Source organism: Channa argus, chromosome 7 (assembly GCF_033026475.1).
Source record: "Channa argus isolate prfri chromosome 7, Channa argus male v1.0, whole genome shotgun sequence".
Lineage (NCBI taxonomy): Eukaryota > Metazoa > Chordata > Actinopteri > Anabantiformes > Channidae > Channa > Channa argus.
In genome coordinates this window covers 15,608,953-15,627,233 of record NC_090203.1, presented here as the reverse complement: position 1 = coordinate 15,627,233, position 18,281 = coordinate 15,608,953, and the positions used below count along the sequence as shown (strand labels likewise).

Below are 18,281 nucleotides of genomic sequence, written 5' to 3'. Positions count from 1 at the left end.
GAAACTAGAAGCTAGAAGAGATATTGACAACTAGTTTAAGTAGCACTTATAAGTAAACACACAAATAAAGTATATATACACAAACAGACTGTAGGATTTGTGTTATGCTCAAAGCAGACATTTTTTAAAGCTAAGCAGCTTGCTTTACATTAATCTTATTAATAAGCAGACAAGACAACACACACGGAACTATATTATTGTTGAGAGCAATGCACGCTCAGTACATAAACAAATAGACACACATCTTTAAACATACACACTTATCTGCTTCAGAAAACTTTTCCACCCTCTCCCTCTCTTCTTCTCTCTTTCTGTTCTCATTAACACTGGCTCTTCGGAGCCAGCCATGATTTATTGCTGACCTCTATTTAGCCAGGGATCAGACAGAGTGTGCTGTCATTTCAATCTATCTCTAGTTAAGTTTTATTTCCCCCGCCACTGTGATTGTGTTTCAGTGTCTGAAATTAATGCTCAGAACACTGACAGGCATGCAGATATATTAAAAGTAGCAATGGCGACCCCAACATCAATGAGAACAGGTCCTTTATTCTCTTGGTCTGAATCCTGGGTGGACCAGTGTTTAAAAGAGTGCTTCACCTGCAATATAAGGCTAATTTATTACAAAAATACGTATTCCCAAATAGATGTTATGGTGAATCTGGTACATTATGACACCCAGTTTTAGAAGTAATTTTAATTGACAATGGAAATAAAATCATACAGTAGATGACCAGTCATCCAACAAATTATTACAGGATGAATAGTAATAAGATCAATTGGTCCTGTCTGCTTTTTGTCATGCACATTTAGAACGTAATGTTTCAATATAACCAATTTCAGTCTTGTTGTAGAGAAAATGTCCACTTTATACCAACACACTTGTTCTTTCTGTTCCACCTCATCTGCTCATGTGTGGGTGTGCTTGCTAAGTGTATTACCAAACTAAAATGAAAATGTGTTTTTGCGAGACAGCTACAATAAAGCCATAACAAAAACTCTCCAAAATATTACCCTCATTTTTTTCTTTTACATTAAGATTTGACCAAGGCATAGTCATTTTAACAGCATACATATAATCTTATCATAGGGAAAACACAGGTGTTACTCATTAACGATGGCTCCATTCCATTTATGTGTCACAGTAAACTATGAAAGTGACTCAGCATGCACAACAAGCAGGATGCTAAAACTGTAGCAGCATTTTGGAGACCAGTTTTCAGACACCCGTTACCAAATTCGATTAACACTACTGACCAGTGGCTGCTGGGTCCAGGGTGGCGTTCAGTATCTCAGAAATCCTGCAGTGAAGATACCAGTTATGCACAGCTTTGCAAGTATAATAAAAGAGCAAGGATCATTCTGACTTCTGCATTCTGCATGGAAATACTGTTGTCTAATTAATATAAAATCAGCTGAAATATTAGGGACCAACTCTCTGTGACAACTTCATGATTAGAAAGGCCTTTAATGTCTATTGAGCTGCAAAGCAGTTTTATCCTGCCTACTGGAGGTAGGCAGAGTGATGATACACAAGAGCTCAAAAACAAGATTTTCGTTGTGTTATCGGCTTGTTTATATAATCAGGAAACATACAGCAGATTGATACACCTGTCATTTGCTTAGTGGCCCTTGGAGCAACTCAGCAAACATTCATATTCATCTGTTAGACCTGTGGACCTACGTGAGTGAGTGTGTGTGTGTGTGTGTGTGTGTGTGTATGTGTGTGTGTGTGTCTGTGTGTGGGTGTGTGTGTGCACCCGTGTGCGCATTTGTGTGTGTGTGAGAGAGAGACTAGTGTGATCCAGTGGGTTTTGAACTGTAATCCAACAGCTGTTTTTACATGGTTTGTATCATCCCACCAGACACTTTTTCTGCTTGGCCTCCTGATCTTTAATCCACTGTCTTGTTTTATTCCACTTCACTGAATTCACAGGTGTTTTTCACAGAACAAGCAATATGTATGCTGAAAGCAGTTCATGGCCTATAAACCCTCTTTCTCTCTACTTTTCTGCTTGTCTCTCCATCTTTACCTGTCTCTGTTTGCCTTGCTCTTTTCTTTTTGTTTGTCTTCCTCTAATCTCTGTCTGGTTCACGCTCACATATAAACACCCACATTGAACTGTGTGGAATTCTATTTCGAAAGCTAAGCCCCTCTTATCATATCCAGTTATTTTTTTTAGCTCCATGCACACATTGTAAGAACTTTAGAGATGGGTGGGTCACTATTCAATACAAACCTAGCTTAATCATTAATTCTGCAGAAGGGGGAGTTATCATGTCCATCTGGCCCTGTTATGTGTCTTTACTCTTTTATTTTTGCTTTTTGGTTTGTCAAGCCCAAGCTATTATTTGTCTGACAGATGTATATGTTTATAAGCTTAAGAGATGATAAATGTAAGCAATTCTGTGGCAGAACCTAAGCAAGAAAACAGTGTAAGGATGATTTACTACAGATTGTTATTAAACAGTTTTATCAAATAGTTATTTTAAGCCACTAGAAATTCATGGATATATTTTAAGGTTCGATGTGCTTTGTCAACAGAATCACAAAAGGGTGTGTGTGTGTCTGTCTAGACTAGTTAGAATATGTTTATGAAATATACCAGTTAACCTAACATAAAGATAACCAAATCTAGACCGCACAGTGATGAGTTAATATCTTTAAGCTGGTAACAGATCACTAAAGATGCAGCATGATACTGTAAGACCAACACTTGTTGGTGCATTCATTTATAAAAGGTAATTTTCCAATAAAAATAATAACAATTCTGTCTGAAATAAAACTTTAGTCTTAGATCTTTACAAAGTATTCAACATATTGATAAGGAAAAAGACAGTCAAGTTAAATGGTAGAACATACACTATACACAATAAAAAACGTGACAACATCTATTTTCTTTGGTTGTTGTTGTTTTAAATTATAAAATAACATGTTTTTTATTTGCACTCACTACAAAATTTGGTTAAATGAGCCAGGATTAAAATATTAAACCACACTGCAGAGTAAGAAGTTTCCCTGTAAGTGAGAGTGCAAGGCTAAATAAAACTGTATTATTTGCATAGCATTGAGTTTAATGTCCATATTCCTTAACCCCTAACTTATTTATACATAAATAAAATATAAATAAATAAATAAATACCAGCAGTCCAAGCACGGAGCTTTGGGGCACTCTGTTAACAACCACAAGTCAGTTTGGGCTAAGCCCATTAACTGTCACACACTGAGTCCTGTGTCACAAATAATTAGAAAAACAACCCACTACTTGGTCCAACAACCCTACATTAGGCAGTCTATGCTTTAGCTTTGGTGTGTGTCACAGGTTTTAGACAAATTGATGTCATTCATCAATTTGGAGCACACAGCTCCTTCTGCTGATGCTTCTGCTGCTTCTAGTCCAAAGCTGCAGAGATTTCACTTACAAACCTATTTTGCAGTAGTAATAGTTCTGTGTGGCTTCCTAAATCCAGATTGATACGCTGACAAAATGTGACTGGGACGTCATGTACCTTTGTAAAGTCCAATAGTCAGGGACATGTGACACATTTACAGTCAGTGAATCAGAGTCAAGAAAGACTGGAAGATGCAAGAAAATGTGTGTATCAGCTGAAAGATGTGCCTTGTGAAAGCAGTTTGCAAAGATATGAGCTTATATAAATGCGGGAAATGCAAAGGAGTGTGACTCACGTCACATGACACAGAACAGTACGTCTGATATGACTTGTAACAATAAAGAAGGAGGGAGAATCCCCTTCCCCCACCCCCCACATACACCCCTACACACATAGACACTTATTAAACACTCTCAGCCCTGCTCTTAATACAAAGTAGAACACAAGGGCAGAAGTCAAGTGAGCACAAAGACCTCGCACACTCACAAGTGAGCAATAGCTGATCTGCTCCAAAGTGTCTGAACACACATCCAGTGAGAGTGAGACTGATATTTCGTTCTCAACAGGAATAATTCCATACTTGGCAAATGTCCAAAACAAAATGTAAAATACGATTTGTGATTATAGAGAAAGTGTTTAGTGACATGAGACAAATGGTGATGAAGTGTGCATTCGGGGAGAACATTTACATGCATTCACTCTTTGTCAGCTCAACTTTCTTCTTGGTTTATTTTAGTACTTTATCCAAATACTTAATTTTAACCCTCTCCTTGCTTTATCCTTCATATTGCACACCAGTGAATAACTTCTCCTACATTCATTTCTAATTTCTTGGAGCCTTTCAAATTATAAGCTATGCATAAGCATTCAGACGAAATAACTCAGCCGTTAGCTGATCAGTCTGCTACTATTCAGCATTTTTGCCTCTTCTCATTTGTGGTATTGGTTTTGGCCTCCTCATGCAGTCTCTCCAACAATTTTTGCAGTCTAGTAACACATCTTTCTGGCCACAAACGTGACATCTTACGTAGCCAACACTGGCCAAACATTTCTGTAACTGCTATTTTTGGACACTAAGAAGGTGATAAATAAAGAAAGACAAAATAAAAGCACATATTTAGAAGGATTTCGAGAAATGTACATTAAATGAAGGTTTAGCACTTAGAATTAACAAAGTGACAAACAAAGAGACATACGTACACACCCAACACACACCCAGGAGGAATGTCTTGAAATAAATGATAATTTTAGGAATTAAGGTATATCTATACAGAAAAGCTATAAATACAGAAACCTTACTCTCCAGGTATTTGCTACCCTTTGCTTCCCTTTTATAGATGTGATGGATTCTAAAGGACTCTGTCCTTCTCTCTTTCTCCCACTGCCAAAGCTGTGAATGTCAACAGAATCTCATTGACCTCCAGTTCAACTTTAACTACGTATATTTCTCTTGGGTTCAATCCGTGTGTGTCGCCCCTTTGTGCGCACTGGTTTCAAGTAAGGGAGTTACAAAGGCATCACTCCACTCACATCCTATTAGGCAATATGTATTGAAAGAGGCACCGTAGCATGGAGGAAGAGAGAGGCTTTCACCCTTTAATGCCCAATGATTTCTGCTTTTGTGTGTATGCTGTTGGCTGAGCGCTCTGGTTGCTTCGTGAGCGAAAGCTAAAACAGGTCGACTCAACCATTTGATCATGGGATTGGTATTGAAGTCAAAATCTAGATAATTAAACTGGTGAAGAATATTAAAAGAATTAACTTTTTGTTCATGTGATTTCATGATTAATAATTATTAAAGGGCAACTTCACCAATTTTTGACTGGATCCCCATGGCTTCAGTTTAGGGTGTAAATATACAATAATGCTTTTAAACTACTCTCATTTTCCTATATATAAATATCTCTCTTCTTCGGGCTGAAAAATGCCTTCAGATGACATCACTTCGAAGAACCTTCAGTTCAGATCATGTCAACTCATTGCTCACACTATGGAGGTTGTGATTGTGGTCAACCTGATTTTCCAGAGCTCCCCCAGATGATATTATCTGAACTCCTAATGAAGTAAAACGCCTTCAGGTGATGTCATCTAGAGGGATTTTGTACCCAAATAACAGAAATATTCCAGAATAGGGAGGTCAGAGAGCAGTTTAAGAGCATTATTATACATTTAACACTACAAACTAAAGCCATGGGGAGCAAGTTGAAAATTGGTGAAGTTGCCCTTTATAATAATTTTTTTCTCCCTGTGTGATCCATTCAAATATGCAACACTAAGCTTTGACCTGCTACCAGTGCTGACACACAGTATCTGTTGGATCTTTATAGTCTGCAGGGCGACAACCATCTGTTTTACTACTGGAGGCTGCTGACCCCCATTCGTAACAAATACAATCATGGACACCCCTGCAGCACTGCACGCACATACAGATGTCCTGTGATCTAATATTATGCAGCTGTCTAAACAATGGATATTATTTTTGAAGAAACATTATTTAGGGCCAAGTTCCAATGAAAATATATTACTGTCTTGCACAGGGGACCACTAATGGATTTGTTCTTGCTTTGATAAGCAAAGCACAGATATTTTTTTATTGCCGGCATAATTCCTTACTGACTTTCTTTTGGCTTGATACAGCAGCAACAGCTAACCGTTCATACGGTAGACAATGGAACAAATACCTTTGGATTTTAAATTATTATGCGAGTGAAAAAAGAACATTTTAGCAAATACTGAAAAATTTTATTAAAGAACTGCAGAGAGAAAGAGACAGAATGACATACAATTATAGTACAAACCTGCCAATCTAAATGACTTACACAAATAACCATTACATCAATTAATATGATTTGCCACAGAAATAAAGTTTACTTTTTGCAACCTGTGGAATGACGAGCAAACTAACTTTTGTTTCTAATAGGCTCTGATAATAAAAGTCAGATGTGTTATTCGATGGAACTAAATTTAATGTAACAGCAATTAACATTTAATTATCATCACTAACATGCTTATAATGACAGTCACATTTATTTTCAGTGTGTGTGGCCTAATCTTATGCCAGGCAACCAAGAAACTAGCACTGCCATGCCCATGCATCCAATACAAAAATAATAATATAGATATCTACCATGTATATGATGAGATCACTGAGTTCTCCTGAACATAAACTTTTAAAAAGTTTGTGTAAGCAGTAAACCAATGAATCAAGGGAACAAACATGGCAACCTTCAAATTTAGCCCCTGTGTGTAACAGCATCACTTGCCCTGGCTCCTTATCTCAGTCAAACATGGGCAGAGTAGCTGTTGATATTTTGACACTTGGGATTGTGAAAATAATGTATGAATGTCAAGCACTGAAGCCACCATATTTTATTGCAGCCAGTTGATTGAGGAGCCCAGAAATTGTCTGTTGTTGGCACAGATAAAAGAGAAAAACAAGTGGAAAGTGAATACGTGACAAACTTTGCTGTCACTCCACCTGGCAAATAGCTGAAAATGTTGTCATTCATTTATATCCTTGTTTTACATAATCTTGCAGATATGAGGCCCTGTTTTTGTTGTTGCTGCCTTTTTTAAATCCAGTTTAAATATGTCCTAAAATAGGAATTACAACAATGTCTAGAATTTCAAGATTTTTTTGGTAAAATGAATATATCTAAGATAAAACTGAATTAACAGTTTTCTTGTTTTTATTGGAAATGGATGGAGGAAAAATAAGACCCATGGATGAATTGTGGTTGTCAAAAAAATGTCTTATAAGTGGGGCATAATTCACAAAAAAGTAATAGACTAGAGTTAATATTATAAAAAAGCATGAATGATTCAAACACACAATGCATGTTCACAAGGGAAAATGATTCATCTGCCTTTGTCTCACCTAATGTGTTCCTCTCTTCAGCTTCAGAGAAAAAATTCTTCCCTTTGTGCAGTGTAAAGGAGGCTCCACATGTTACTGTATTTACGCTTTAATCATCACTTGTAAATAGAAATATAGTAGGTGTCCTATGTATTTATAGTAATTACTGGACTTGCTTAGCGGGGGATAAGGATAAGGTGATTATGTTTCACAGCAATTATACTTCTCTGATGTTATTCATCAACAAAGAGTACACGAGAAATAACCTCACTGATTGGACAGAATGATATATCACCTAATATAACAGCAGCAAATGACTAAGGCTCAGTCTGACTAACAATCTGATTCAGCAGTAAATGTGCTAACTATACAGACATCATCATTGTATTACAGTAAAGCTGAGCTCTTTCAGGTATAAATGTGTTTTACCCTTCTATAACATGAGTATTACTCCTACGTATCTTTCACTCCAGTTTAAGTTTTTAAATCACTTTAGTATCTGCAGACAATGACACAGCAAAAGAAAAAAAAAAAAACTTAAGCTAAGAAAGTTATATTCAAGGAGAAAAAGAATTCTCTTCATATCTTCCAGCAGTGAGCAGCTGAATCCGGTGCTTGGGTCACTGATTGATTTAGAGGCTGTAAAAATGCTTCAGTCCTCTCGCCAAACTGAGATCTGACTCAGGAGCCCCTGACCCTGTGATTCAAATTATCGACTTTTAAGGGTACACACCTGCAAACGACTGGCATCGACGTGGGAGACTTGGACTGAACCCAACCGACAAACCAAGGAAAAATACCCCCTTAAAACATGTCCTTTTTCCTCAGGGTCAGTCAATGACACTCCAAGAGGAGACAGAAAATTGGTTTCATTCAAAGCTTCTGGAAAGGACGGTCTGTGTTTACTACAGAGTACTTTTTGCATATACTCTGCAGGATACGGTCAAGTAATTTGTTCAGTGTCTGTGGGTGGCTTGGGTTGTTATTTTACTGACAGTGGAGGAAGTTTCATGACACCTCTTTTAACTAATGGGCCTCTCTCCTCTACTTCAAAATGCATGGAACCAATCCACCTTCACAAACACCCATAAACACAAACACACACAAGCCAGGATGCTTTAGATTCAGCAGGAAGACATAACAAACCAAAACGTTCTGCATTTGTTGACCTTGGCTATGTGAGGATGAGCAGTTCAGTGTTGGAGAATGTATTTCATGCATGGAATTCACACTATTACACATTTTCATATCAGATTTTATTCATAATATATCCAAACTAAATTGTCATTATAATAAAACTGCATAGGAGTGAAGAAAAGAGTAATTTCTCTCCAAATACTTTATGGATGAAGTTTGACACACACACATACACATCAGAGAAAAGAGGAGAGTATGAGCCAGCTGTTCATGAAAGATTTTGTAAACAACCCACCCTGACATGAAAGTGAACTGATTATACTCGGGAACAAAACGGTAATAGACTGGGTAAGCATTGCTAAGACACACAAACACAGAGGGAGACTTACAACACTGTACAGCATTTATTTGGAGCACTGTGGGCATTGATATTATCACTGTACAGCACAAATACACACAAAGTCATAAAAAATAAAAGAGCACCTTCCATTGATCCATAGTGAGATATTATCATCTTCACAACAGTACACAAAGCTGCACACATACACACACTCACACACACATGCACAGCGTATTCACAAATTCTACTGAAGCACAGCAGGACAATATTATAATCCCCAACAGGTACAAGGTAGAACACCAATCAAGGTCACCTCTGCTGCGCTGAATAGTGAGTGGTTCTGATAACAGGCGACTCAAGGAAAACCAGCTTTATAAATCTACCTGACAGGAAGGAGAGGAGGAAGAGTGCAAGACAGAAACAAAGAGAAAGAAAATGATATTCTACTGTGTGTGTGCATGAGAGAGTGAGCCATCAGAGCATTATGTCATTATTTGTTTTTTATTTTTATAAAGTTCTTATTTCAGTCTGGGTTCAATTGTAGGTTAAGTTTGTACTTTGTGATCAAGTAGACTGCAGGCGGGTTTACTCTGTGAGCTCGCACAAAAGATCGTTGGTAATTTTCTAACCAGATGTGTTGGACCAGAGACACAGCTGTGACTTACTAAAACAATAGTTCTTAGTTCTGCTTTAACTCATGTTCTCAAATGTTTAAAAAACTACATTTGGTTTTTGAAAAATAAACAAATAAATAAAGTCACCCTACAGTTGTGCAACACCTTATGTTAACAATGGCCAACAACCTCAGTCAGTGAAATCTGGTAAAACTTTTTGCATTTATTATTCACTGTTTTAGTGCACTTTTGGTTTCAGCTCCTGTTTTCCTGCTTTAGCAAAGATGGCATCGTGCATGGACGGTAAATTCATGCTTATTGCTCTCTGCTGAAATTTACACATACAGTATTGGCACATTGTTTTACCAAAAATATATACATTCTACAAATGTGAGCTTAAAATAATAGAACAAAATTTACTAACCACAGAAAAGACTTTAATGACTGAAAAGGCACAAGAGGTTTGTATGCTTGACTTCAAACCATCATTGTGATAAGGGCACTCTAAATGTTACCAGAAACTTTGCTCAATATAAAATTTGCTTTGATTTACTATGAGAGTGTTGTCATCCTCACCTAGGAGGCAGTTTATTATGTATTCACAGATGCAAACTGTCGATAAATAAGCTTCATAACACGGTTAATTGCTCCGTAGTGCTCTTTCTATCTCTCCCATAGGGTGTGTAAGTGTGTCCTTCTCTTGCTCCATCAGCAAAAATGAAGTGCACATATACTGCAGCATTACAGAGTAAAATTATATTGTGCAAATAATATATAAGGGTTATAGTCTATAAAAATAATGACAGGTAATATGCATTTCAATGGAGGCTGTACATATTTAAACCACAATTTCTTGAATTTTTTGTCCTATGTGTCCTATTATAAATGATCATAATGGAATAAACCAGCCTAAAGCAACTGTACTTCCACCAAATAATGAGATTTTCTCTTTGTTTGCACTTTAGGCTAAAAATCTATAGTAAAAATTGCACTTTTTTGACTTTTAAACCTTATAAAAACAATCACATTCACAGATTACGAGCAGTTAGTGTGTCCCAAATTTGGCCACAAGCTGTTCATGTTGCAATCCGCAAATTATCGGCGATATTTTTGTCTCTTGGAAACACACACAGACATACACACACACACACACACACACACACTACTCAAAATTCTGCTATTCCACAGCCACAGATTCCCTGTTGAACTCAGGGTTATGTTAAAGAAATCAACGGCTTGAGGACAGTTTTTAGGTAAGCGCACTCTCAGTAAAGCAATTGAATGCATGTTATTCTTCTCTCACATTTCACAGAACAGACATGTTACACATTTATGTAAATATGACGACATCAATGCTGCCAAATGAAAGAGCATTGGTTGGCAAACACAGAATGTCAGATGGTCTTGTTGGGGTCATCTATAATCACTTCCACAAAGAACAAGTGGGTGATTCACTAGTGAACTCTACAGTAGATGGTTCTGATATCTTTGCTCTCACTAGGTGGGTAACTAAAGCACCAGGCTGCGTACTGCTTCAGAAAGTAGATTGCTGTCAACAAACTGTGCAAGGAGGAAAAACACTTCACAATCAGATCCAAATGGAAATGGATAGACACCCGGCTGTTATTTTTGGCTCTCTTCCCCAAGTTGGTGTTAAAGACAGCACCAACATCTGCTTTTCCTACCTCAGAACATCGCTATGGCAACTGGCTGGGGGACTCTTTAAGTGAAGTCCTACTCAGTGAAATTAACTTTATTTATATGGTTATGGGAGCGCAGGGTTTTAGTATGGGCTCCATTCCTGGAAACAGTGTTTATGTGCATTTGTCCTACCTCCAGAGATCTCGTTGGCATCCTCTGGAGGTACAACTGAATCAGTCAGCGTCTGGGGCTCCGTCTTGTCTACTCCATCACTCTCTCCTCTTTCAGCTGCAGCACATGAAACAGATCAATCACAAGTCAGTGGAATGCCACAGAATAAAATAGAGTAATTTTAGGAAGCCTCCTCTCTATCTCAGTCTACATATGCTGTTAAAGAAATCACATAACCAGTAAAAAGTTTGGACACAGCTGTTCAACCTAACCTTTTCCACATTGCAAATTAATGCAAAAGGTACTAAAACCACGAAGAACACATATAGAATTGTGTTGTAAGCAAAAAGTGTAAACAAACAATTTCAATCTACTGTTCAATCTACTTTTGTTTGCTTTGCAGCTTGTACAGTTTTGCACACTGTTGGTTTTTCTCTCAAATTCATCAGGTAGTCACCCAGAATGCTTTTCCAACTGTCTTGAAGGAGTTTCCACATTTGCTGAGAACTTGTTGGCTTTTTGTGCATAGCTGTGTGGTCCAACTCATCCCAAACTTGTTGCTTGGTTACGTCGGTGATTGTGGAGGCCAGATCATCTGAGGCAGCAGTCAATTAATCTCTTTTTTTGGTCACACAGATCTCGCATAGCTCGGAGGTGTGTTTTGAGTCAATGTTCTGATGATGAAAAACAAACTACAACCTCAGTAACCACAAACCAGATGGGATGGTGTGCAGCTGCAGACTGTTGTGGTTGCCATGCTGATTAAGTGTACCTTAAAGTTTGATTAACTGGCCAATAGTGTCACCACCAAATCCTCCCTCACATCATAACACCTCCTCCTTCGTGCTTCCCAGTGCAAAAAACAAATTTAAATATGTCCATTCACCTTCTCTCTGCACCTTTTCTATCCTTTTACAGTGATACAAAGGCTAGAATCATAAAGCAAAAAAATTGATTTCCTAAATTTTTTTCTGCATCAATTCTCTTCCTCCTTTTGGTTTCCTTCAGTTGTAGTTTCATTGCAGCAACTCAGCCACGAAGGTCAGTTTACATCTTCTTCTCTACAAAGCTGATGTTGAGATGAGTCTCTTGTTTGAACTCTGGAGTGCCATTAATACATTTCTCAGGTTTCTCAGGGTTTCTAAGGCTGAAAACTCTAATGAACTTATTCTCTGCAGCAGAGGCAACCCCCCTGGGCTTCCTCACCTTTGGCAGTCTTCATGAGAGTCTGTTTCATCATAGCGGTTGATGGTTTTTCTACTTTACTTAAAGAAACTTTCAAAGCTCTTGAGATTTTCCAGATTTTCCAGATTCATGTCTAGACGGGATAAGGTGCTGTTGTGTGTCTTTACTTAGATGAGTAGTTCTTGGCATAATGTGGATTACAACATTAGTCAAATAGGCCTATTTGCTGTAAACAACAAGCAAACCTTTAAAATAACTTTTAAAATCATTTTAAATTATTTAATAATGAATTTAATCCAGGTTGCAACATCATGAAGATATGTGAGATTGTACCAACAGTGTAGAAAGCTGTAACCAAGGCAAACACTGGCTAATTTCAGTAACTTAAAAACACTAAAATCATCAAGCTAGGTATATGTTTAATTGTCACAGTACATACACGTATTGTACATTACAGTATAAAACTGACAATATGGGAAGAGCTGAGAGAAATAAGGCAGAAAATAAAGTAGAAGACCAGAACAAATCGAGCATCGAATTGCAGAGGGAAGTGAGCAGAGGAGAGGAAGGAATAGGAGAGGACAAAGAAGGTGAGGCCAGAGGAGAACAGTAGAAACAAGAGATGAAAGAGATAAAATGGGAGAAACGGAGAGGAAAAGAGGACACACAGTAGAATAGAACAAAAGCAAAAAGTAAAATAGATGAAAGCACCTTTATATCTGCCTTGAAGTGGTCTGCTCTGCTCGCTGCCAGTGACAGCGATGACACTGACAGTGTAGTCTTTTGAGGGGTTGTAGTCTGTTATCAACACTTTAGTGTCAGATTTAGAAACTATGATCTCCTTCTGCTGACCACCTGACAAAGAGAGAGAGAAGAACAAGAGACAGAGGGGTGGAAGTTAGACTTGTGGATATTTTGTTACAGTGTTTTAATTTCTCGTTGCTATATTCAGTTGCATGGAAACAAAATATTAGTATTCTCATGGCCGAGCCAATGTAAAGTTAATTTGACAGGCACTCATTAATAATCTCTATTCAGAAGCAAACCTATGTTCAAGATGAACATTTGAACACTATGTTCAAAATATATAATTGTATAGTCCATTTGTTTGTGTGTATGCATGTTTTTATACTTGTGTGAAATGGCAGATAATTGGGGCTGTGGTTAGGAGGTAGAGTAGTTGACCACCAATTGCAGGGTTCTTTGATTTGTTGTTCCTCTAGTACATATGTTAAAGTATTCTTGAGCTAGCGCCTTGCATGGCAGCTCTACCGCATCAGTGTGTGTAAATTGCTGAATGAGTCTGGAAAGGTAGGAAAGCACTATATAAATGCAGAGCATTTACTATAATCAAAGAATACAGCTTGTTGTTGATGTTCCTAAGTGTATTCTGTTTTGTTGTTGAATTTTAGTAGTAGTGGTTGAAACTTAAAGAAAGAGTAAACGTTTGAGTTTTGAGTTTAGGAAAGACAGTTTTGCCCCTAAAAAGTGTCAACTGATGCAAAGAAAATAGAGAGCGTGCTCGGGTCCTCTCCTCAGCAGTTAATCCCCATCAGGACAACAGGTCACATTATGACCCTATTTTAATTTTGACCCTGCAATCAATGAGGCAATCAATAAGAAGTGTGTGTCTGTGTGTGCTTCCTCAGCTCTTCTGTCTCCTGTCCCTGCAGGGTGATGACTAACAACGCTTTTAGGACAAGTGGATAAATCCTACTGAAGGCGGCAGCAGGTCGGGTGAGGTGATTGCATGATCAGTTCTAGCACTAAAGTAATAAATCAAAGATCTGGCATTAACTGAGTCCCTATGATAAGTGTTATGAGCACTTGCCTCAGATTTATAGGAATTTTATATTTTACTTTTACACATCTCTCTGTTTTTTAATGGAATTAACTTTATTATTGATTCATAATTAATTAACACCTGAAGTTGAATACTTAAAGTCTTTAAAAATACGTAACAAAAAGGATTTGCTCAGTGAACAAAAGTTCAATGAAATCTCACATTCTTGCAGCTCAGCTTAGCATAAAAACATGGAAACACTGGAAACGCTCAGCCCCTTAGAAGCTAGATAATTAAAATGTTATACTATATTTCAGTTTAATAAATTGCTAAAGCAAGTGGCTCTCTGTGATGCTACATATCATAGCTTTAAATTTATAGTTGCAGATCAGACAAAACAGTACCTCCCTGTTATTTAGTGAGGTAAGGTATAGATTGTACATGTATTGTAAGTGTTGTGCTTATGGTTATCTAAGATAATCAACTCCTGGCTTGACTCCATATATTTCCCTAATGTCTAACTATTCATTTAATGTGGATTGAAATCTCACAAACTAGCCTTTTTCTGACCAAGGACCAAGGGTTAAACGACATTAATCAGATTTTTGTTTTCATGATGTCAAACAGAAAACTGCTTGCATGTGTGATGACTTAATTGCGGAAACTTAATTAAAAATCATAATCTCTCCACGCTATGTTTAAGAAAATAGATTTTAAAATGACAACTTCAAAACCTTTCTGTCTTTTAAGAATCATTTTTAAACAATAAATAAAAAAGTTGGATGTTATTTTACAATATTCTGCATGACAAAAGCAAAAAGGCTTTGTAAAATCACCAGAATGCACAAATAAGCATGTTTCATTTTCATCACAGTGGCCAATATAATTTATTTAAATCAGCAGCAAAAACACAGTGTAAAAATGCCACGAGTCAAAATTAGACAAAGACTACAGTCACAAATTTGATTTTACTAGAGTTGCATCAGTAACACAAAAAATGCAGCCATATACACAGAGAGGAACTTTAAGAATAAAATGTTGTCTACCTCATGACAGTGGGTCCAAGATTTAGCTTTTTGTCTTATGGAAAACATCTCAGATCTCAGTCTTTCCTGTTGTCTTTACTTTTCTCTTTTCAGAGGCAGACTTCAGAGTTTTGCTGTCCCAACTACAGTGTTGCCCATAAAGTTGGAATAAAATATTTTTTACCTTATTATTATTGTGACAAGGTCATTTATTTTTGATAAATAAAGTTTATATCTTCTCAAAACTTTATTGATCCATCTCTTCCAAACATATCACAGTGAAAATTAAACCACAATTAACCTTTGCAAAAAAGAGGAACTTGTCTGAAAACAATTATTCCAACTTTATGGACAACAGTTTATGCTTAAAAACCATGGCACTGTCACTACTTGGTGCATTTCTCTGGGGCCTTCCAGAAGTGTCTCTGCTGCAGTACATGAGACAGTCCTGAACAAGAATACATGTTTCACTCCTAAGATACATGCTTTTTGGAGCACACTGCTCAAACACCTATAACATGCTGGAGCCCTTAGAAGAAGGGCTGCTTTGTTTGCTTTCAGAAGTCCCAGCACTGGCGATATTTACGTGTTTATGTTTGTTCAAACGGCCTAAAAGAAGCACTTATCTAAAATTGACAGTTAATTAAAAGCACTAACAAACACTTAATGAGCCCAAGCTTAATGGCAACACCTCATTCTAATGTTTACTGATGTTTATATGTGACATACAAATTCACAAGGCCAACAAAATCTTGATAACACAATTCAAAATGTCTGTAAAAAGGTTATTTAGATTTTTTTAGATTTATTTTGGTGGACAAACTTGTATACAGTTGGCTTCAACACAACTTCTTGTACCTTCTAACATTTGAAATGCAGACACAAGCTATACCTCTAACTGGTTGAAGCACTAATATTACAATATGTTGCAGTTGCACAAAGTAAAACTGTATAAAGTTTATTCTGTGCTAAGATTTAAGAGAGTGTATATAGACATCTGGCACTAATGACTAAGACACAAATATGGACGGACAACCCACACTAATTGCTGGCAGGCCACTGACCAGGCTTCCAAAAAGTGCTTTTTTACTTTAATTCACGCATGTCATAAAAAGAATTAAGTCACTGGAGAGAGAAACATAGTGAAGTTAAACAAGCTTTGGTGCAATAAGACATTGGCTACTTTTCTGCAACCTGATAATGTGAAATGACAGGGTTACTCGAAAATAGGAGCAACAAAAAAGCCAGTCATTTCATGTTTGGCAAAATATATCCATCTGCTTCAGCCTTGAATCCCTTTTCAGTTGCACTTTAGTTGCTTCTTTCTACAAAAACTCTGAGGGGGAAAGGATATCATGTCGAACCAAAAGGTTAGCTGCCACTCTGACAGCCCTTTTGTGATCTAAAATGGTGTTTTATTTCTCAACAAAAAGGCTTTAGCCAGAGTTCACACGCCTTACTGTGCCTGCCGTTCACCTCATGTGACTCAGACAAACTGGGAAGCAGAACAGATTGAAAATCAGGACAGGTTTTCATCATCCTAAGAAAGCTTTATTAACCAAGTTGTGTACAGATATGCTGCAGTACGGACACTGTAAGCCAATTTCCTTACTAGGTTTGCTGAATGCCAGTGAAATAGTGCTGCTATCCTCCCTCAGAGGAAGTGGCCATAAATTTCATAAGTTTTTGTTCTCTTTCAGCTGTCGGAGGCAGCGAGAAATTGTCAGACAAGGCGCTTCTTGAAGGCTGCTTTGCAAGAAACAAGTTTTATGTTACAGAGTGCTTATTCAGTCCCACTTATTCATTTTTACAGCAGTTGCAAAAGCATGGTCTGCAGTGGTCAGCAGAGCATTACAGTAACACAGAACTGCGCTGCAGCAATAGTTAAGGAACTGGTGTAAGAAAAGATGTATGACCATCAAGGTAGGTACATTGTGTTAACATGATGAAGGAGCCGTCAGTGGTAATTACTGATTACTGACAACAGTATGCATGCCCAGAAAGAGGCATGGTCCTTCTCTGTGTCTGTACAATGATAGACTCCTCACAGATTGAGCATGTCAGGTGTCCATCATGCCCACAACTCTATACAGTGATTATGTAGTTTAATGCTGAATGAGTGACTGCTTTCACCACTGCTGTCATTCAGCTGTCCTGGACTTAACTTCATCCTGATTCAGCATAGGTTTTTCTGTCCCATGTATCTATCAGTCCCATTTTCAAATCTGCTGACAGGCTCCATATATGCAGCAAAAACACTCCTTTGTCTCAAACTTGGCAGAGGTGCAGGACAAACTTTGAAAATCTCACGAGTGTGATGCCTTCAAAGGAGCTCTGATAAGAAGAAAATTACATAATCCCTTCTGACAGACAAGTCATAATGGGATACATCCTCCCAAAATTCTAAAGTTAAGTCCCATTTTGTCAGTAAAGAAAAATCCTCCTACCTGGTATACTGTTGTAGAGGAACAAATAGCTGTCAAAGTTTCCTTTCGGCTCCTTCCATGAAACAAGGAGTTTGCCTGAGCTCAGCGATTTGAAACGCAGCCTCCTCGGAGCTGGAACTGAAAAACAATTAACCACATTTACGTCAGTAAAGCTAGATAATTATGGGAAAAAAACGACACGCTGATGAATGAAAATTATATTAATTAAAATGATCCCAGCCAACAAACAATTAGTGTTAACATGACAACAAGTCAGTGGTAAATCCAGAAATGGAAAATCTGGCTTAAAGAGGAAATAATTAAATGGACGGTGAGAAAGATAGAGAGAGTGCTGAGTGAGGTTCAGTTCTGATGTTCCTGTAACAATGAGACAAACATCATGGATGTCAGCATACAGTAGCATACAGCTCAACTTCAGTTTGCTCAGAAAAGCACTAAAATGGCACATATTTAGGTAAAACTATTTCCAGTCCAACTCGTTTATATATATTTCTATGGAAAGAAATGTGTGGAAAACACAGAAGTAAAAAACGCATATGTTTGTGCCTGGCCAGTGTGTGTGCAGGTATGTGTACATTTCTGATCTACAGTACAGTATATTTGACTGTGGGGAAATACTGTAATTGGTGTTCAGCATCTTCAGCATTTTTCAGGCCCATTGTCAGTGAAAACAGATGTGCAAGTTTGAAAAC

General features: G+C 37.5%; 1 protein-coding gene across 3 annotated transcripts in view; it reads right to left on the bottom strand.

Moving 5' to 3' along the window:
• col14a1a (collagen, type XIV, alpha 1a) overlaps positions 1–18,281 on the bottom strand; it is a 119,592-nt gene that overhangs the window by 90,955 nt on the left and 10,356 nt on the right. For all 3 annotated transcript variants that reach the window (XM_067509043.1, XM_067509042.1, XM_067509044.1), the window contains exons 3-5: positions 17,590–17,706; positions 13,046–13,189; positions 11,171–11,266 (exon numbers count right to left, since the gene is read on the bottom strand). In XM_067509043.1, the coding sequence (XP_067365144.1) occupies positions 11,171–11,266; positions 13,046–13,189; positions 17,590–17,706 (357 nt within the window). The remainder of the gene's footprint in view (positions 1–11,170; positions 11,267–13,045; positions 13,190–17,589; positions 17,707–18,281) is intronic.